This window comes from Amia ocellicauda, chromosome 7 (assembly GCF_036373705.1).
Source record: "Amia ocellicauda isolate fAmiCal2 chromosome 7, fAmiCal2.hap1, whole genome shotgun sequence".
Lineage (NCBI taxonomy): Eukaryota > Metazoa > Chordata > Actinopteri > Amiiformes > Amiidae > Amia > Amia ocellicauda.
In genome coordinates, this window is record NC_089856.1 from 38,287,735 (window position 1) to 38,309,617 (window position 21,883).

The 21,883-nt window shown below is 37.5% G+C and overlaps 3 protein-coding genes across 3 annotated transcripts; all 3 read left to right on the plus strand.

Annotated features, from left to right (window-relative positions):
- The first annotated feature begins 1,140 nt into the window (after window positions 1–1,140).
- On the plus strand, window positions 1,141–6,413 carry LOC136753407 (extracellular calcium-sensing receptor-like). The gene is made up of 5 exons (XM_066709481.1): window positions 1,141–1,413; window positions 1,807–2,101; window positions 3,347–3,574; window positions 4,661–4,784; window positions 5,125–6,413. Exons 1-5 carry the CDS (start codon window positions 1,208–1,210, stop codon window positions 6,024–6,026), a joined length of 1,755 nt encoding a protein of 584 aa, XP_066565578.1. The 5' UTR covers window positions 1,141–1,207; the 3' UTR covers window positions 6,027–6,413.
- Window positions 6,414–7,586: 1,173 nt separating this feature from the next.
- Window positions 7,587–11,019, plus strand: LOC136753908 (extracellular calcium-sensing receptor-like). The gene is made up of 5 exons (XM_066710289.1): window positions 7,587–7,602; window positions 7,941–8,104; window positions 9,216–9,443; window positions 9,654–9,777; window positions 10,106–11,019. Exons 1-5 carry the CDS (start codon window positions 7,587–7,589, stop codon window positions 11,017–11,019), a joined length of 1,446 nt encoding a protein of 481 aa, XP_066566386.1.
- Window positions 11,020–12,497: 1,478 nt separating this feature from the next.
- Window positions 12,498–17,058, plus strand: LOC136754141 (extracellular calcium-sensing receptor-like). Its single transcript, XM_066710474.1, has 6 exons — window positions 12,498–12,526; window positions 12,697–12,991; window positions 13,276–14,079; window positions 14,154–14,381; window positions 14,591–14,714; window positions 16,145–17,058. Exons 1-6 carry the CDS (start codon window positions 12,513–12,515, stop codon window positions 17,056–17,058), a joined length of 2,379 nt encoding a protein of 792 aa, XP_066566571.1. The 5' UTR covers window positions 12,498–12,512.
- The last annotated feature ends 4,825 nt before the right edge of the window (window positions 17,059–21,883 follow it).

A 21,883-nucleotide genomic window follows, 5' to 3' on the forward strand; every position in this document is an offset into this window, starting at 1 on the left:
ATGCTTTGCTGCAAACCTCGGTTGTAACGAGTGGTTATTTCAGTCAAAGTTGCTCTTCTATCAGCTTGAATCAGTCGGCCCATTCTCCTCTGACCTCTAGCATCAACAAGGCATTTTCGCCCACAGGACTGCCGCATACTGGATGTTTTTCCCTTTTCACACCATTCTTTGTAAACCCTAGAAATGGTTGTGCGTGAAAATCCCAGTAACTGAGCAGATTGTGAAATACTCAGACCAGCCCGTCTGGCACCAACAACCATGCCACGCTCAAAATTGCTTAAATCACCTTTCTTTCCCATTCAGACATTCAGTTTGGAGTTCAGGAGATTGTCTTGACCAGGACCACACCCTTAAATGCATTGAAGCAACTGCCATGTGATTGGTTGGTTAGATAATTGCATTAATGAGAAATTGAACAGGTGTTCCTAATAATCCTTTAGGTGAGTGTATATACGGTGGCCCTGAAGTGCAAAACACAAAAGCAAAAAGAAACACGCAATTGCAAATAGAAACATGCAATTGCAAAAAGAAAAACACAAAACAAAACGCAATTGCAAAACGAGAAACACAAATGCAAAAAGAAAAACGCAATTGCAAAAAGAAAAACACAAAAACAAAAGCAGAACGCAAATGCAAAAGGAAGAACACAAAAACAAAAAGCAGAACGCAATTATTTCTAGACACAAACCTAACCTTTTTTATTTATTATTATTATTTATTTCTTAGCAGACACCCTTATTATTATTATTGTTTATATCATGTTGATTCTCATGACAAAATAAACTACATGTATTTAAACTTAAGCCATTTTGGACTGGCCAGCGAAGAGTCACAGACAGAGGAACGTGCTTGCAAAACACATGAAAACTTTAGCTTGAAGATAAAGAAGCTGCAACAGCTTGGGGTCTTAGAAACATCATCCCCAAGGGACACTGTACAGTCTATAAAATATAATTTAAACATGGTGAATAATGGACACAATGTGAATGTCTATGCACACACATTACTATTGTACTGGCTATAAATCAAGAATGTTATTTGCTCCCCAGGCAGATTAAAAGACTTCACTATCCCGTGAGAACTGATGCTAATTCGAGATTGAACATTGCTCATTGTTAATCTTAGCATATGATATTTGTAATGCACTATATAACTGCTCACAGCTGAAATATTTTAGTTCCAAACAGGAGAAAATAAGGACCAGTGTATGATGTTGCTGCTTGTGAAAGTGGTATTAATTGTGTTTTTTACAGGTGCTGAAAAGCCCATCTGTCAGCCATATGGAGCACAAGATCTGCCTCAGTTTTCAAAAGAAGGCGACATTATCATAGGAGCTATGTTTTCATTCCACAAAAATCCTGTCGTTGTGAATCATACATTTAAAACCAGCCCTGGACAAGTCAAATGTGAAAGGTCAGTATTCTGTTTTGATTATTTTTCACTATTATTTATATTATTTATTTAAAAAGAACTAAGATGATTATTGCAATACAACATACGATACATTTTTGTAATCTTAAATCTTATTACTTAAACTACTTATTGCTTCTACTACTGTGGAGTATTGGTTAGGGCTCTGGCCTCATAACTGGAAGGTTGTGGGTTTAAATCCTGGGTGGAACAGTGCTGTTGTACCCATGAGCAAGGTAACTTAATTTAGAGCGATCCAGTAAATACCCAACTGTATAAATGTGTACAAATGTAAGTCGCCCTGGATAAGGGTGTCTGCTAAGTGACAACAATAATGTATTACTACTATTAATAATAAAATTAATAAATCACTTTTAAAGCACTTTTTTCCTGCAGTTTCTATCATGAAGAATTCCAGTTTGCTCAAGCAATGATCTTTACTATTGAAGAAATAAATAACAGTTCAGAAATTCTTCCTGATGTTTCCCTGGGATACAAGATATATGACTCCTGTCGCTCCATTCCTTTGTCTATAAAAGTTTCACTGGCTCTAATGAATGGGCAGGAACATGGATTTCTCTCAGACCAGTCCTGCAACAAACCATCCACTGTCCATGCAATCATAGGACATGCTGATTCAACACCAACAATAGGAATTGCAACAACTGTTGGACCCTTTAACATGCCAGTGGTGAGATCATTTATGTTCAATTAAAGAAAAATGAAACAAGAAAATAAGTGTTGCATATTTTTTATATTATAAATACTTTTCTGCATTAAGCATATAAGATGTTGTAACATATTGCCAATGTTATAGATGGAAGCTTTGATTTCAAATATTGATTTCAATATTTAATTTTAATACTCACGTTATGTTTTCTTTTGCCACAGGTAAGTGATTTTGCTACGTGTGCATGTCTCAGTAACAGAAATGAGTTCCCCACCTTTTTCAGGACAATCCCAAGTGATTATTACCAAAGCAGAGCTCTGGCAAAGCTTGTCAAGCATTTTGGATGGACCTGGGTTGGGGCCATCAGAACTAATAGTGATTATGGTAACAATGGGATGGCTGCTTTTGTGGAAGCTGCCCAGCAGGAGGGGGTTTGTATTGAATATTCAGAGGCCATTTATAGAACTGACCCAAGAGAGAAATTTCTAAAAGTGGCAGACATTATAAAAAAATCCACTTCAAAGGTAATTGTTTCTTTTACTAGTGTATCAGATCTAGATTTATTGGTAAAAGAACTGTTGATTCAGAATATTACAGGCTTCCAGTGGGTGGGCACCGAAGCATGGATTAAATACAGGTATTTGGCATCAAAGGAAAATTACAGAGTCCTACGTGGGGCGATTGGCTTTGCAATGCCAAATACTGAAATACCAGGTCTGAAAGAATTCATTCTCAATGTCCGTGTATCAAACACACCTGGAAACACTGGCTTCAATGAGTTTTGGGAAAGCATTTTCAATTGTAGCCTAAATGCTCAAAAGGGAGCCAATTTAAAGCCATGCACAGGGAAGGAGACAATGAAAGGAATAAATAACCAATATACAGATTTATCAGATATGGGAGTATCAAACTGCATGTATAAAGCAGTGTATGCTATAGCTCATTCAGTGCATAATCTGTTAACATGCAAAAATGGAAAACCTTTTGATGAGCAAATATGTGCAGATAATACGAAGGTACAACCTTGGCAGGTAAATTAATCTATTATATTTTCCATTTTAAATAATGAAATACAAATGGAAGTAATATGTGTGATGGCTAATATATAATAGTGTCTTAAAATGTAATAATGAGACTTTTAATTACATAAAAAAACCTTGGCAAGTAAACAAAACTATTAAATGTTCAAATGTATCAAATTTTCCACAAATTAAATACAAATGCAAGCAATCCTGGCATGCTTATAAATTAATGGTTATCTTGCAGGTGCTGCATTACTTGTCAAAAGTTAATTTCACATCCAGGAATGGGGAGAAGGTCTATTTTGATGAAAATGGAGATCCAGCAGCACGGTATGAATTGGTAAACTGGCAGCTCAACAAGGAAGGACTGACAATATTTGAAAATGTTGGCTTGTATGATGCCACTTTACCAGAAGGACAACAATTTGCAATGAATAATGCCAGAATTTTCTGGGCAGATGACCAGGATAAGGTAGAGTTCTAATTCACCCGCTCAATAAGAAAATTCTATTGAAATTGGTGTTGCAGTTATGAGCAGTTCTTTGCCTGTTTGTGATTGTTAACCTTCCTAATCCCTGATTCATTGGATAAACAGAGTGATTGACCAACTATTACAATTCAATGTATGTATCACTATGTGTGTGTACACAAAAACACATATATTTACAGAACCAATATTCTCAATGTTTGTAGATAAGTTTAGAGATGTAAACAAACAGGACAAATAGTCCACAAATAGCCTTAATGAATACATAGGGCTGGATTAAATCAACATTTTGACCGACCCGGTAATAGAAAACTACAGAACTACTGAGTTGCGGCTTCATTTTTACTAAAGTGCCACTTTCTTTAAATCATAAATGTAACCTCTATAATGTACAGGTTTGTAGTTTTCTATTAGCGGGTGGTTCAAAGTTTTGATTTAATTCGGCCCATAGTTGAAGGTTCAGAGAAAAGTAGTACTGGGACAATTCACAGCAACCAACAAGGTTATCCAGTTTTGGCGCACATGTGTCCTCAAAAGGATGTTTTCTTTTCAGTCTTGGATCTACATTCAGGTGTTATAAAACTGTAAACATATACAGATAAGTGGGGGTTTTGAAAAATAGGGTGCGTGTCAAATTTGTAGTCAATGACATCAATGTTAACTAATTGGCAAATGTTTGTTTGTTAATTTATGTATGTATTAGTAACATTTAAAAAATATTAAATAAGGAAATAATACATTTCCTAGTGCAAGTAAATGTATATGAGACATTAATCAAAATTGTATAAGATCCTACAAAAGTTTCAGATTGCAATTACCTTAATCCTCCAAGCCAGTAAGCCATACAATAAAGCCATACAATAAAACATACAGAGTACATGTTGCCAGTGCTCATTGTCCTGGTTGACAACCAATACACACTTTTACTTTTTGTTTATTTTGTTGTATTACACAACTGGTTATTGTATACAAATTAACGTCCATGGAAATATATTTTAGATTTTCAATATTCTAAGGAAATTATTTTTCTCTACTATATTATAATGAATGCATTAAATCACCATATTTCAGATCCCGAAATCAGTCTGCAGTGAGAGTTGCTTTCCAGGGACTCGTAAGGCAATTGTCAAAGGAAAGCCAATCTGCTGTTTTGACTGCATTGCATGTGCTGAGGGAGAATTCAGTAATACAACAGGTAAAACATAACATGTTTTAGAAAAGATCTACATACTTATGTTAAATATTATTTAATTGATTTTGCATATCTGGGCTTTAATATGAAGTTAATTGAAATTAAATTGAGATTAAGTGAAACATATTGTATTAAATATGCTAGATTTATGTGGTTTATAACTAAACATGAAACTTGTTAAGTTAAAATTACTGTTTAATTAATTATGCATATCATTCAGATTAAACTAAGACCCAAAATAATAATATTTGATACATCTGACATATATTGGTATATGGTGATGTGATGGATTAGGTCACAAAGACAACATTTTTTCCTTGTATTTTTGTTTTTCTATTTTCAGATGCATTGGACTGTACTAAGTGTCCTCTGGATTTCAAATCAAATGAACAAAGAAATAATTGTCTCTTAAAAAACATTGAGTTTTTGTCTAACGGAGATTTAATGGGAAAAATATTAGTAACATTTTCTGTATTTGGAGCTTGTTTTACAATAATAATAGCTGTCATTTTCTTCCAGTACAGATACACCCCAATAGTGAGAGCCAATAACTCGGAGCTCAGTTTCCTCCTGCTCTTCTCATTAACTCTATGTTTCCTTTGCTCACTTACTTTCATTGGCCAGCCCTCTGAGTGGTCCTGTATGTTGCGCCACACAGCATTTGGCATCACATTTGTCCTGTGCATCTCTTGTGTTCTGGGGAAAACAATAGTGGTGTTAATGGCCTTCAGGGCTACACTGCCAGGCAATAATATTATGAAATGGTTTGGGCCCACACAGCAGAGGTTAAGTGTTCTTGCTTTCACACTCATACAGGTCCTAATTTGTGTCCTTTGGTTGACAATTTCACCTCCTTTTCCTAAGAAAAACCTGAAGTATTACAAAGAAAAAATTATTTTGGAGTGTGATGTAGGTTCAGCAGTGGGATTTTGTTCTGTGTTAGGGTATATTGGATTTCTCTCTGCCATGTGCTTTGCACTTGCATTTCTGGCTCGTAAACTGCCTGATAACTTCAATGAAGCCAAATTCATCACATTCAGCATGCTCATATTCTGTGCAGTCTGGGTCACCTTTATCCCAGCTTATATCAGCTCTCCTGGGAAGTTTACAGTAGCAGTGGAGATATTTGCCATTTTAGCTTCCAGTTTTGGGTTGCTTTTCTGTATATTTCTACCAAAATGTTACATTATTTTACTAAAACCTGAAAGAAATACCAAAAAACATTTGATGGGTAAAATGGCATGAAAATCACAATAATCCTAATGAAGTCTTTCAGTGATACCTGAAGTTATACATTTCAGCAGTTTTAATTATACAGTGAGGTAGCCATTATTTGTGATTAAATCAAAACTTTGACCCACCCGCTAAAAAAACTACAGAACTGTATTCAGTTGCGGCTTCATTTTAGTAAGATGACACTTTCTTCTAATCATAAATGTAACCACTATGATGTGCAGGTTTCTAGTTTGCTATTAGCGGGTGGGTCAAAGTTTTGATTTAATCCAGCCCTAAGTGTAATTTACAGTTTTCTCTATAATGTTATTAGTGTTGCCAATTGCATATTGTTTGTCAAAGAAATAGCAGATTATTAAATTAACAATTAATAAAATCACCAATCTATTTTTAGTTGCATATGTCATGTCCTCATTGTGTGCTCCAATTACAAATAACACATAACCAATAAATCATCCATATGTGATAATACTTCTTCTACACATTATTTTATGTCAACAATACTACAGAGTGTACTGTCTGTATTGACATTATAAAAAAAGTATAATAATAAAATAAAATAAAACACTACACATCCATATTGAAGATCATGGTAACCTCACTCTGGGATACTGAGGAAGAAGGAAGGGTGAGCATGGTAGGTACAGCACTTTCTTTTTTATACATTTAAAAGGTGGGAAGACATTTGGAACTTCACTATTCTCACATGCTTTGCTTGACCACTGCACTTGAAACACACATATTCATTATACATTTAAATAACGTGTTCAAAATAATTATTGCAAAGCGAGTATAAAATCAAAAGGAAATAAATGGGAAATATCTATATTATTATTATTATTATTATTATTATTATTATTATTATTATTATTATTATTATTATTATTATTATTTGTATTTCTTGGCAGACGCCCTTATCCAGGGCGACTTATATATCAACAAAGAAATACAACACCAAAGTGAATGTGCACTTTTTGTTTTGAGTCAACCAGACACATTTGTAATACATCTTTTGTCATGTATTTTACTCCAATTAAAATAACAGCATTGCATGTTTGATTTATCAAATTATAAAGATGAATTACAAACCCTGCAATTAAATTAATTACAAAGAAGGTGGTGAAGATAAATAATTCAGATAATACGGAATGTCAATGTACCCACATTCATTTAATTTGTACTGGCTTTAAACATACGGTGTTTTTTTGCTATTTGCTCCCTGGCAGATTAAAACACTTAATTATCCCTTGAGAACTGATACTTTGATGTGAGATTGAACATTGCTCATTGTTAATTTTAGCATATGAGATTGGTAATGCAGTATATAACTGCCCAGAGGTGAAATATGTTGGTCCCAGACAGGAGTAAATAAGGCACAGTCTATGATGTTGCTGCTTGTAAAAGTGGTATTAATTGTGTTTTTTACAGGTGCTGAAAAGCCCATCTGTCAGCCATATGGAGCACAAGAACTGCCACAGTTTTCAAAAGAAGGCGACATCATCATAGGAGCTATGTTTTCATTCCACAAAAATCCTGTAGTTCTGAATCATACATTTAAAACCAGCCCAGAACATGTCAGATGTGAAAGGTAAGTGCTTCTCTTTATATTATGATACATGTATAAGTAAATGTAATAATATTAAAAAATATAACATATGTGTTATAGTTCTTATTAAAAAAAAATATATTGAAAACCTTTGTATCTCCATTTTGTGGATTATACCAAGACAAATTATTGTTCACGTTATTTCTATTGTCAGTATGTGTGATATCACTGAATTTGTTTTTCCTGCAGTCTGTATCCTGAAGAATTCCAGTTTGCTCAGACAATGATCTTTACTATTGAAAAAATAAATAACAGTTCAGAAATTCTTCCTGATGTTTCCCTGGGATACAAGATATATGACTCCTGTCGCTCCATCTCAGTGTCTATACAAGCATCACTGGCTTTAATAAATACACCAGAAAAAGGATTTCTCTCAGACCAGTCCTGCAACAAACCAACTACTGTCCATGCCATTGTAGGCCACGCTAGTTCGACACAAACCATAGGAATTGCAACAACTGTTGGACCCTTTAACATGCCAGTCGTAAGATCTGTTTATTCATATTGAAAGGGGGATAAAGTTCAGAAAAATGTAAGGTTTGCAAGGATATTGTAAGAAATTATTATTATTATTTTTTTAATTTAAAAATTTATTTTCAATGTTGTAAATAGGGAGTTGATAGTTTGGGAGATTTTCCAGCTTAAATGTAAATATGTTAACACGCATGTTTTATTCATTTCATTTTCACATTGTTTTTTTTTCTTCACTGCAGATAAGTGATTTTGCTACATGTTCATGCCTCAGTAACAGAAATCAGTTCCCCACCTTTTTCAGGACAATTCCAAGTGATTATTACCAAAGCAGAGCACTTGTACACCTTGTCAAGCATTTTGGATGGACCTGGGTTGGGGCCATTAGAAGTAACAATGATTATGGCAACAATGGGATGGCTACCTTTGTACAAGCTGCCCAACAGGAGGGGATTTGCATTGAATATTCAGAGGCCATTTTTAGAACTGATCCTAGAGAGAAATTCCTGAAAGTTGTAGAAATTATAAAAAAATCATCATCTAAAGTAATAGTTGCTTTTATAGGTGATATAGATTTGGATTTACTGTTAAAAGAATTGTTTATTCAGAATGTCACAGGCCTCCAGTGGGTGGGAACTGAGGCTTGGATTACATACAGGTATCTGGCATCAAAGGAAGGCTACAAGGTCCTGGGTGGGGCAATTGGCTTTGGAATTCCAAACGTGGAAATACCAGGTCTGAAAGAATTCATTCTCAATGTCCATCCTTCGAGTACACCTGGAAACACTGGCTTCAATGAGTATTGGGAAAGTATTTTCAATTGCAGCCTAACAGATGGAAATCATAATCCATGCACAGGGATGGAGACAATGAGAGGAATGAATAACCAATACACTGATTTATCAGACATGGGGATATCAAACTGTGTGTATAAAGCAGTGTATGCTATAGCACACTCAGTGCATAATCTGTTAAAATGCAAAGATGGACAAGGGCCTTACAATGAAACAAACTGTACAGAAAAGAATAAGATAGAAAATTGGCAGGTATATGAAATGTATATTATTTTTTAAATTATTTTTTTCAAATACAAACAATCCTGGTAACGTCTTATTGTTTTTTAGGTATTGCAATACTTGAAAACAGTTAATTTCACTACTCAAACTGGAGAGAAGGTCTATTTTGATGAAAATGGGGATACACCAGCACGATATGAATTAGTTAATTGGCAGATTAACAATGAGGGTCTGACAATGTTCAGAATTATTGGACTGTATGATGCTTCTTTACCACAAGGAAAACAATTTATAATGAATGATGCCAAAGTCACGTGGGCAGGTAACCAGGCGAAGGTAAAATAATCAAACCTTGTATTTAAAGCAGTTGAAAGTATAGAATTTATGTTCTTTCTGTTTGTGTTGTTACAAAGTTGCGCAGCTTTATAAATGTACAACTAGCTTTATTATGCAAAGTTCTGTATGTGATACTGGAACTACATGTATATGATTTATTTCTGTAGATGTGTAGGCACCTTTTCAAGGTAATATGCCTCTACTTTTCAGGTGCCAAATTCAGTCTGTACTGAGAGCTGCCTTCCAGGGACTCGTAAGGCAATTGTCAAAGGAAAGCCAATCTGCTGCTTTGACTGCATTCCATGTGCTGAGGGAGAAGTCAGTAATACAACAGGTAAGCTACAGCACATGGTGATTAAGATCTTTATATCCCATTTGGAACAAACATAGCTTTTATATATAAGGTACAAATGTGTGATCCTTATATTTCTCATATGCCAAAAAATAATCTTTATATTCCGTTAAATGAGCCAACAATTTATTTGACATATCTTGAATTTAATATTGATTAAACTAATTATATATATATATATATATATATATATATATATATATATATATATATATATATATATATATATATATATATAATATTTCACAATTAATTCAGGTGATTAGATATGAAAGTCAAAGAAATAACATTAAGATCTTTCCTTTTACAGACTCAGTGGATTGTACTAAGTGCCCATTGGAATACAGATCAAATGAACAAAGAAATCAGTGTATATTAAAAAGAGTTGAGTTTCTGTCATTTTCAGAAATCATGGGAATCCTATTAGTGGCATTCTCCTTATTTGGAGCTTGTCTAACATTAACAGTTGCTGTAATATTTTTCAGAAACAGATACACCCCAATAGTGAGAGCCAATAACTCTGAGCTCAGTTTCCTCCTGCTCTTCTCATTAACTCTGTGTTTCCTTTGCTCTCTTACTTTCATTGGTCAGCCCTCTGAGTGGTCCTGTATGTTGCGCCACACAGCATTTGGCATCACATTTGTCCTGTGCATCTCTTGTGTTTTGGGGAAAACAATAGTGGTCTTAATGGCCTTCGGGGCTACACTGCCAGGGAATAATATTATGAAATGGTTTGGGCCCATACAGCAGAGGTTAAGTGTTCTTGCATTCACACTCATACAGGTCCTGATTTGTGTTATTTGGCTGACAATTTCACCTCCTTTTGCTCAGAAAAATACAAAATACTACAAAGAAAAAATAATTCTCGAGTGTGATGTAGGATCAGCAGTGGGGTTTTATGCTGTGTTAGGGTATATTGGATTCCTCTCTGTCATGTGCTTTGTGCTGGCTTTTCTGGCTCGTAATCTTCCTGATAACTTCAATGAAGCCAAATTCATCACATTCAGCATGCTCATATTCTGTGCAGTCTGGATCACCTTTATCCCAGCTTATATCAGCTCTCCTGGCAAGTTCACTGTAGCTGTGGAAATATTTGCTATTTTAGCTTCAAGTTATGGATTACTTTTATGCATTTTCCTTCCTAAATGTTATGTAATTTTATTAAGACCTGAACAAAATACCAAGAGACATATGTTGGGAAAAATGCCCTCAAAATCACTCTAAAATAAATTACTGCATTGTGTTTTAATAGTTTTAATTAATTTGTGTCATTTCTTAGAAACAAGTGTAAATCACTTCAAAATACATTTTCTTATATATAAAATTACTTAATTTTTTTTGTGTTTCAGCGCAACTAAGATTCATTACATACCTTGTTTATGAATTGCCATAAGCAAGCACATTTTATTATACCTACTCTCAGCTGTACCCACAGGATGTTGTATTGAAGCATTTATGAAAGAAGAAGTTTAACTTTGACTCACATTGAAAACCATTATATAAGTTCTACATTTTAATTTTATAAATTTATTTAACAAAAGTATCCATCTCAGGAGAGCTTAGCAAGAAATATCTTACTGAATAAAGAATCCAGTAATGACTTTTAAAAATGTAAAAGCACAGATTTCCCTGTATACTCAATCCATTAGCATACAATAAACAATTTGTACAATGATTGTCTATCCCTCCCACTGACCAGCACTGCATGATCACCTTCTCATTAAGTTTGTATTGGTGCCTTGTAGGAGCAATAACTCTTACAACCAGAATGTATTATCTCTTGTGATATCTTACAGTTCCATGTATGATTCAAGGTTGATTGTCTATTGACTTTAGTAAAATCTCTGTTAGATTTGTAAAAGTAAAGAATCCTTGAAGAAAGACCACTGGCATGTATGTAAAAAAATAAAAATAAAAATGAATACCCAATTATATGTATTTTTTTTTTCTTTCAGGGTTTCTGTTTTGTGTATTTTTACAGTTCCAAATATTGTATTGCACTAAATTATTCTGTCTGAAGTTAAACAAAAACTGTTGTACTGTGTGCTATTCTTTTCTATTTTCATTAAATTATGATTCATAGTAAGTTACAAAAAATATGTACACCAAAAGTAAGTAAGTAAAATGCAAGATGCAAGCTCCCAGTCCATTTAGAGGAACAGAAAGCTGAACACTCAGCTTTGTTCTCCAGAATTCTGTTATTCAAGCCAACATATCAGCACTAATGTCTTACTAGCTTCAAATGTTCAGGTGAACGTGAAATTTAATGAAAATCATAGAAGAGTGTGCAACTTACTTTATTTTGCTCTGAATCGTGAAATTAATCAACAAAATAAAAACCCTTTGGGCTACAAGGATAATTTTAGCACAGGCTTAAAGGCAGATTAAACCATTGCAGATACCATTGAGAATTGGTGTTTTGCTGCAAGACTGATTTTAATTTAAGCTTGGGAGACACTGGAGTATATAAGTGCCTTGCAGTCAATTATTTTGAATCCAGGCAGGAAGGGGGAAAGACACAGTAATCAATGTTGTTATTTGCACAAGTAGTTTTATTTGCTTTTTTCAGTATGGCTGCAAAGCCCGTCTGTCAGCCATATGGAGCACAAGAACTGCCTCAGTTTTCAAAAGAAGGCGACATCATCATAGGAGGTATATTTTCATTTCACAAAAACCCAGTCATTGTGAATCCTACATTTAAAGACAATCCAGGGTACATGAAATGTGAAGGGTAAGTTATATCTTTCAACAGATTATATGTAACTTAAAAAAATAAGACATCTGTTGATAATTTGTTTAGTCGTATTACATAATAATAATAATAATAATAATAATAATAATAATAATAATAATAATAATAATAATAAACCAAAGCATTATATCTGTGTATTTTAAATTCAGTTTAAATGCTGGGGAACTACAGTATGCTCAAAGTATGATCTTTGCCATAGAAGAAATAAATAATAGTTCAAAACTTCTTCCTGATGTTTCTGTGGGCTACAAGATATATGACTCCTGTCGCTCCATCCCTTTGTCTATGAAAGCATCACTAGCTCTAATGAATGGGCAGGAACAAATATTTCCTGCAAATGAATCCTGCACCAAACCATCCACTGTGCACGCAATCATAGGAGATTCTAGTTCCACTCCAACTATAGGAATTGCAACAACTGTTGGACCATTTAACATACCACTGGTAAGAACATTTACTACATTTAATAAGGATGAACTATAATCATAATAAAGTTACAATTATGCATATTTATTTAAATTATTCTTGTTTCTAATTATCTAATTTCTAATAAGTAAGCCTGATTTAGTTTATCATACAAAATATATTAAAAACATATGATTCCTGTCATTATAAATAGATATATCTATAGATGGATAGACAGATAGACTTATCAAAATATATATGCACAGATTCATACCACTATATACATGCATTATTTTATGTTAACTTATTTTTCCTTACTACAGGTTAGTCATTTGGCTACATGTGAATGCCTCAGTAACAGAAATCAGTTCCCCACCTTTTTCAGGATAATTCCAAGTGATTATTACCAAAGCAGAGCACTGGCAAAGCTTGTCAAGCATTTTGGATGGACCTGGGTTGGGACCATTAGAAGTAACAATGATTATGGCAACAATGGGATGGCTACCTTTGTACAAGCTGCCCAACAGGAGGGCATTTGCATTGAATATTCAGAGGCTATTTTCAGAACTGATCCCAGAGAAAAAATCCTGAAAGTTGTTGAAATTATAAAAAAATCATCATCTAAAGTAATAGTTGCTTTTATAGGTGATATAGATTTGGATTTACTGTTAAAAGAATTGTTTATTCAGAATGTCACAGGCCTCCAGTGGGTGGGAACTGAGGCTTGGATTACATACAGGTATCTGGCATCAAAGGAAGGCTACAAGGTCCTGGGTGGGGCAATTGGCTTTGGAATTCCAAACGTGGAAATACCAGGTCTGAAAGAATTCATTCTCAATGTCCGTCCATTGAGCACACCTGGAAACACTGGCTTCAATGAATTTTGGGAAAGTATTTTCAATTGCAGCCTAACAGATGGGAATCATAATCCATGCACAGGGATGGAGACAATGAGAGGAATGAATAACCAATACACTGATTTATCAGACATGGGGATATCAAACTGTGTGTATAAAGCAGTGTATGCTATAGCACACTCAGTGGATAATCTGTTAAAATGCAAAGATGGACAAGGGCCTTACAATGAAACAAACTGTACAGAAAAGAATAACATAGAAAATTGGCAGGTAAATATATATAGTTTTAGTAAAAAAATATATAAAAATTAAAGCAATCTTGATAACATCTTATTGATTTGTAGGTATTGCAATACTTAAAAACAGTTAATTTCACTACACGGATTAGAGAGAAGGTCTATTTTGATGAAAATGGGGATACAGCAGCACGATATGAATTAGTAAATTGGCAGATTAACAATGAGGGTCTGATAACATTCAGAATTATTGGACTATATGATGCTTCTTTACCAGAAGGAAAACAATTTATAATGAATGATGCCAAAGTCACGTGGGCAGGTAACCAAGAAAAGGTAAAATATTCAACCTTTTATTTAAAGCAGTAGAATGTATAGGATTCGTCTATTGTGCGGTTTGTGTAGTTACAAAGTTACACAGTTTTAAAAGGTTAAACTAGCTTTATTATGCAAAGTTATGCCTGTGATACTGCAACTACATGTATATTATTTATTTCTATACATGTCTAGGCACGTTTTTAAGGTACTATGCCTCTTCTTTTCAGGTGCCAAAGTCAGTCTGCAGTGAGAGCTGCCTTCCAGGGACTCGTAAGGCAATTGTCAAAGGAAAGCCAATCTGCTGCTTTGACTGCATTCCATGTGCTGAGGGAGAAGTCAGTAATACAACAGGTGAACTACAGCATGTGGTGATGTATCCCATTTGGAACAAACATATATTTTTCATATATGGTACAAATGTGTGATGCTTATTTATTTGTATATTTAACATATACAGGATGCATTTTACACTTTTTACACAAAAAATATAAACACAGTACATAGAAGAACATATTGCACTATATTATTCAAAGTTTTCAAATACACTTTCAAATATTTTACTAAATTACAGTTCATATAAGGAAATCAGTCTATTAAAATAAATTAATTAGGTCTTAATGTACAGATTTCAAGTCTCAAGTTTTTAGGGAGCATGCGACTGGCATGCTGACTCCAGGAATGTCCACCAGATCTGCAGTCAGGTCAAGACCCTGGTGAGTGTGACGAGACACAGATGAGCTTCTCTGGGACATTTCCTGACAGTTTGTGTAGAAATTCTCCAGCTGTGCAAACCCCCAGTTTCATCAGCTGTCCGGGTGGCTGGTCTCAGACGATCCCACAGGTGAGGAAGCTGGATGTGGAGGTCCTGGGCTGGCATGCTTACACGTGATCTACGGTTGTGAGGTCTGTTGGATGTTCTGCCAAATTTTCTAAAAGAAAGTTGGAGGTGGCTAACGGTAGAGAAATAAACATTCAGTTCTCTAACAACAGCACTGGTGAACATTCCTGCAGTGAGCTACCAGTTACACAGTGCCTAAAAACATCTGTGGCATTGTGTTGTGTGTGCAAAAAATGTGAGAGAAATAAGGTTTTTGGACAATTCATGGGATCTTTCCTTTCAGCTCATGAAACATGGGACCAAACTTTGTTTATTTTTTTTTATCAGTATGAATATATTTTAGTCTATTAGTCTTTTATTTATTTTATATTTGTAAAGCATATGGTTGAGGTTAATTTCTTCAATATATTGCAAAACGTAATAAATACATAGATTGTAGACTAAAATATATATTTAAAACATATCTCATTTTATATAAAAGGGGTCTATTTTTGGCAAATAAGAAATATCAGGATTACACAGTTCCATCATATATAAAACATACACTTTTTTTCCACATGGGATTCTATAACATGAACCGACAATTCATTTTACATATTGATTAAATTAATATTGAAGCAATATTAATTAGATTATAATAATGTATTAATATTTTTAACAACTTATTGAAAAGCAGAGGGTTGTGGGTCCAATCTCAGGTGGGAGACACTGCTGTTGTACCCTTGAGCAAGGTACTATACGTGGCTTGCCCCAATAAAAGTGTACCTGTATAAATTGGTAATTGTATATATAAAAAAATATGGAATATATTGTAAGTTGCCCTGGACAAGGGTGTCTGCTAAGAAATGTAATAATAATATTATATTACACAATATGTTAATGGTGATTAGATGTGAAAGAAAAAGACACAAACATAACAATACGATTTTCTTTCTATTTTCAGACTCAGTGGACTGTACTAAGTGCCCATTGGATTACAGATCACATGAACAAAGAAATCAATGTATATTAAAAAGCATGGAGTTTCTGACTTTTTCAGAAATCATGGGAATACTATTAGTAACATTCTCCTTATTTGGAGCTTGCCTAACATTAACAATAGCTGTAATATTTTTCAGAAACAGATATACACCAGTAGTAAGAGCCAATAACTCTGAGCTCAGTTTCCTCCTGCTCTTCTCATTAACTCTGTGTTTCCTTTGCTCACTTACTTTCATTGGCCAGCCCTCTGAGTGGTCCTGTATGTTGCGCCACACAGCATTTGGCATCACATTTGTCCTGTGCATCTCTTGTGTTCTGGGGAAAACAATAGTGGTGTTAATGGCCTTCAGGGCTACACTGCCAGGCAATAATATTATGAAATGGTTTGGGCCCACACAGCAGAGGTTAAGTGTTCTTGCTTTCACACTCATACAGGTCCTGCTTTGTGTGCTTTGGTTAACAATTTCACCTCCTTTTGCTAACAAAAACCTAAAATACTACAAAGACAAAATCATTCTAGAGTGTGATGTAGGATCAGCAGTGGGGTTTTATGCTGTGTTAGGGTATATTGGATTCCTCTCTGCCATGTGCTTTGTGCTGGCTTTTCTGGCTCGTAAACTGCCTGATAACTTCAATGAAGCCAAATTCATCACATTCAGCATGCTCATATTCTGTGCAGTCTGGATCACCTTTATCCCAGCTTATATCAGCTCTCCTGGGAAGTTCACTGTAGCAGTGGAGATATTTGCCATTTTAGCATCAAGTTATGGGTTACTTTTATGCATTTTTCTTCCTAAATGTTATGTAATGTTATTAAGACCCGAAAAAAATACCAAAAAACATTTGTTGGGAAAAATGCCTTCAAAATCACTTTAGTTGTAATTAGTGTGAAGACTCTGTATAGGAAGTTGAAGAAAGTGTTTTGTGATAATTATATAATGTTTTATATTAATACTAGCATTAGAAGTAGTTTTGTATACAGACTGAGCAGATTAGATTTTGATAAAGGGTCAACAAGGTCTATTTGTTAGAATCTCCTGTCAGTAATGAAAGATTACACAGTGCTGAAATAGCCTACAGATGTCTGCTGTGAATTTGTTTATGACTTAATCGTTTCTCAAGATAGGCAGAAATTGTTTTAATACACAATGCACTTGTAGAACTGTCTCCACTTATTTCCGAGACAGTTCTACAAGTGCATTGTGTATTAATTGTGTCGATTTGTTATTCCTGTTTTTTCTTAAATACAGTGTAAATCAAATCATAATAAATTCTTAATACAAAATGACTTCATTATGTTTTAGTTTTACTCCAACTAAAGTTATTTAAATACCTTGTTCATTAATCCTATGCATAAATTCCCATTAACAACATGAACATTTCATTTTACCTACTCTCAGCTATACCCACTGTACGTTTCATTAATACAACAAGAAATTTAAATAAGTAGAAGCTTAAAACTTCAAACTATTATGTGCTGCATTTTAATTTGCCTTTTAACTTGGCACATGAACTCCTCATGTGTACTAAGCTTGACTAATCCCACTTCCTTAGAATACAATAAACAGTTTGTTTATTATGGCCACTTTCATAGTAAATGACATATCTGCAATGTTTCATATAAGCATACTTATATAAATCATATATGAACAGTAGTTTATACTGCATAATTTCACAGACATGAAAATTATACTTTTCCTTATTTGTGTCTTACAAGGAAACACATATTAACCATATAGTGATGTGGTTAAAAATATAGATAATTCTTATTAAATTATCGGCTAAAACACATACTTTAAATATATGATTTGTACCTGTATAAACCATATATGGATTTGATACTGTTAAATATAATAAGACGTACTTATTCTCTCAATATTTATATAATGTATAGTATATAAAAATATATAACAATAAATGGTGTTTTTTTTTTTCATTTAACCTATAATAGCTGTACTGCACTTGTAGGGAAAAAAACATGAATCAGATATGTTAACAGGGTAACACTTTACAATAATGGGCATTAATTCCTTATGAATTCCGATGGTACTACACAGGAAAAACATGGCCCTGATGCATGTCAAGACACAGTGGAGGTGGGAGAGTGCACCAGCAGATCCAATGGGGCAAACAGAGCCCCTGGGGGAGCCCAAAAGAGGAGGGTGATGCTGGGGCCACCGTGGAGCCAGCGGGCATTGTTATAGGCCCAGGTGGGCAGCTACAGTCTTGGCGGGCATTGGGGGTTGAGAGCGTGGATCCCCCTTGTGGCAACGCTTCTGCTGGATGCTGGTTGGGCTGTCATCTGCTTCTGGGGGGTGTGAGCACGGGACCCCCGAGCATGGCTCCAGGTGTGAAGGTACAGTTGGGGGCCTAGGCCTGCGCCTCTGCCTGTTGACCATAGTTCACCCCTCGTTTTCCACAACAGCAGGCAGCGATGGGGCCATGTTAGGGCCTGTGGTCTGTGAAGGGCCCCCACTCTCCCCCTCGTGGGGGGGCTGGAGGACTGATCCCCCCCCTTTCTTTGCCTAACGTGAGCAGGGCATGGCGAGCGCTGCGACAAGGGTTCAGTGCCGACAGGTGACAAGGGGTGGCAGCGCTGTGATGGCAATACAGCCGAAAAGGATGGTGATGAAGATGGTGGGGGTGAAGAGCTCGCTGTGGTAAGTCCTCCTCTGTGGCTCACTAACACCAACCCTTTTAAATCAATGAATCTCCCCATGCAGGACAGTAGGTCCAGACCTATGATGCAGCTTTCATTAATATCCACTAGCCAGAAACAATGTCTCCAGGTCTGTGAGCCTATCTTGACCAGTGGTTCCTTTCTGCCCCGCATGGTGGTGCGCTGCCCTGTCACAGTCCTAAGGGCTAGTGTAGTGGCCTCCCAACCAGGAGGAGGGGTGTCAGTGGTCCCCGGCAACACCCCCGGTCGAAGCAGTGTGATGTTAGAGCCAGTGTCAATTAAAGCCTTGCATTGTGTGCCTTCTAGTTCGCACATGTACATGCTGCGCCCTCGACCCACTCTACCTACTGTGGCTTCTCCTGGACCGGAAGTGATAACGGGGGATTTTAGATCAGGGGAAACGGAAACAGGGGGCAACCCTCCCCCATCTAGGCCGCCCCATTGGAGTTTCCCGTCGGTTGCTGAAGTAGGCGAGGTTCCCGCGCACGGTAATCTCTCGCTACGTGGCCACGCCTCCCGCATCAGCTGCAATTCACTGTAACAGCCGATTGATCGGGGCCTGCGTGATTGACAGCCTCTTCCCCCTCACTCTCGTACTCCATCAGAATCTCTCCTCTGCCGCACAGCACGGAAGGTCTCTCTTCACTTTACTCCTACCATCCATAAACACAGTCTCTGCCCGCATAGCAATATTCACGGATTGGTCTAGTGTGGCTGGGGCTGCTAAGTACACATGTCCTCAGGGGACAGTGTTTTTAAAAATGCCTGCCTAACTCCCCTTGAATGTCGGGTGGAAAACTTGGATAGGCCCCCCACACGAAGTACCCAAACGTTCCCCAGCTCCCCTTTTCCTTTGACAGTTTCTCCCTCATGAATTCGGGCCACTCACCCGCTCCGAAGCGGCACTGGAGGGCAGCTGTCAGCACTCCATAGTTCCTTCTTTCAGCCTCCAACACATCCAGTAAGGCTTGACAGGCGTGGCCTTCCAAGACCAAGGCCAGCTGTTCCGCTTGCTCCTATTGTGTCCAACCATTGGCCCAAGCAGCTATCTGAAACTGGGCCTCGTAGGTCTCCCAGGGGGCGTCTCCATTGTAATGGCCTGCCTTGATCGGCACAGAGGGGCGTGTCAGCTGTGAGTGGTGCTGAGTCAGCTCCAAAACAAACTCCTCTTGTGTGGCTTTTATCCTGGGGAGAGGCCCAGTCCCAGGCCCAGGTATTTAGTTGATCGATTGGCTGGCGCAGGCATCGGGTCTAGTCTCTCCTTTAAAATGACCCGCACATGTTCGGCTATCTGCAAGCTGCCAGGTGCTCCCCGCGGGAGGGGCTCTGTGTCCCGTGGGCAGTAGGTTGTGGCGAGGTTGGCTGCAGTCTGAGGCGGGCTCCAGAAGGGATTATTTCCGTCTCCTTCTTCCCCGCATCTTCCTGCTGCGTCGTGACATTCTGCGAAGTGACGATGAAGGTGTTCCCTTAGCTCGTCCACTTCGGTCATCCTTGACTTGCTTCACTGAGTCAGCCATCTCTCCCCGCTTCCGACACCAATGTAACACTTTTGAGTGTTAGTGGATTCAGAGCAGGCACAGACTGCAGGTGGAGAACAAAACAGCTCTTTATTAAATACTGTTTTTATTGGTTGAATTATTTTACATTTACAGCTCTTCATTAAATACTGTTTATTAGGTGAGTATTTTACATTACGAAAATTAAAACACACAATTTTAATACTTGAGATAAACTGGCAGGTTTCGGGAGGAACATCTTCTATTATGCTTGTTTCCTGGGTAGATCTCATCTGACTACAGATGATCTTGTAGACCAGCGTGGCTTTGTGGAGGCCTACTTCGAGTGCACAGGCTCGGAGCGCCCTGTAGAACAGCGGGGGATCCCACAAGTGCAGCCTGGTGTTATCCATGGTGCAGAGGCCGAGTGGTCTCAGGCTGCTGGCAAAGTAAAAGCAGTTCATGAAACTCACTTTCTTCCCAGCAGCCTGGATGTTCTTTACCACATACGCCAGCCCCTGTGCCTTAATGAACCGCACAACGTCCGGGACCCCCCTACCTCTATCCAGGCTGCACTCGTTTCAGCCTCTCCATTTTACTCCCCCAGACAAACCGAAATATAATTCTATTAACCAATTTCGTGGTGTGCCTGTCTGGGGGAAATATCATGCCGACATAGAGAAGTATCAGGAAGAGGATGGGCTTTACAACAAGCACCTTACCAGCTATCGTCAAGGTCCTTGTGCTCCAGCCGTGGATCTTCTTTTGGACCTTAGATAAGGCTTCCTCCCAGCTCCGGGTGCCTGTGTTGGTCCCGTTGATTGTGATCCCCAGAACCTTGATGGATGGCTTCACAGGGAACACGGTCGGCGGGCCCCGGCCGACGGGCCATGCCTGAGAGAGGTAGACCTCACTCTTGGCCTTATTGACAGCAGCCCCCGTCACCCTGCAGAAGCCATCCAGCAGTTCCTCAACCCTGGCCCACAGAGGGCTTTCAGTTGCTCTCTGCCGGTACCCGGGAGATGGAAACCTGTGACCCAGGCATCCCGGTGGATCGCCTGCATGAACGGCTCCAAACAGAGGACGTACAGTAGGGCCGACAGGGGACAACCCTGTCGAACCCCCGACCTGACCAGAAATGATTCAGTCAGGTGGCGGTTCATGATGACCCTGCTGCTTAGGCTGCTGTAAATGATCTTAACCCATCTCCTAAGGCCAAGAGCGAGACCTATCCTCTCCATAACAAGCTGCAGGTATTCGTGGCCCACTCTATCGAAGGCCTTCTCCTGGTCCAAGATGATCAGGACCAGGGAAAGCCTTCTCTCGTTCGAGTAGGCCACGACATGCCTGAGCACCAATCTCCCCCGGGCACCACAGACCTGGTCGGGACCCACGACTTGAGGGAGTGGCCGCTGCAGCCAGAGCGTAAGTGCTTTGGCCAGTATCTTGTAGTCAGTGCACAGGAGGCTGACTGGCCACCAGTTCTTAAGATCCTTAGGATTTCCCTTCTTATGGAGAAGAGTAA

Bases quoted from the DNA above. Each gene is read 5' to 3' on its own strand.
- LOC136754141 (XM_066710474.1), top strand. The intron at 14,080-14,153 runs GTAAATATATAT...ATTGATTTGTAG, and splicing joins ATAACATAGAAAATTGGCAG to GTATTGCAATACTTAAAAAC. The intron at 14,715-16,144 runs GTGAACTACAGC...TTCTATTTTCAG, and splicing joins AGAAGTCAGTAATACAACAG to ACTCAGTGGACTGTACTAAG.
- LOC136753908 (XM_066710289.1), top strand. The intron at 8,105-9,215 runs GTAAGATCTGTT...ATTGTTTTTTAG, and splicing joins GACCCTTTAACATGCCAGTC to GTATTGCAATACTTGAAAAC. The intron at 9,778-10,105 runs GTAAGCTACAGC...TTCCTTTTACAG, and splicing joins AGAAGTCAGTAATACAACAG to ACTCAGTGGATTGTACTAAG.
- LOC136753407 (XM_066709481.1), top strand. From the start codon at position 1,208: ATGATGTTGCTGCTTGTGAAAGTGGTATTAATTGTGTTTTTTACAGGT. The intron at 2,102-3,346 runs GTGAGATCATTT...GTTATCTTGCAG, and splicing joins GACCCTTTAACATGCCAGTG to GTGCTGCATTACTTGTCAAA. The intron at 4,785-5,124 runs GTAAAACATAAC...TTCTATTTTCAG, and splicing joins AGAATTCAGTAATACAACAG to ATGCATTGGACTGTACTAAG.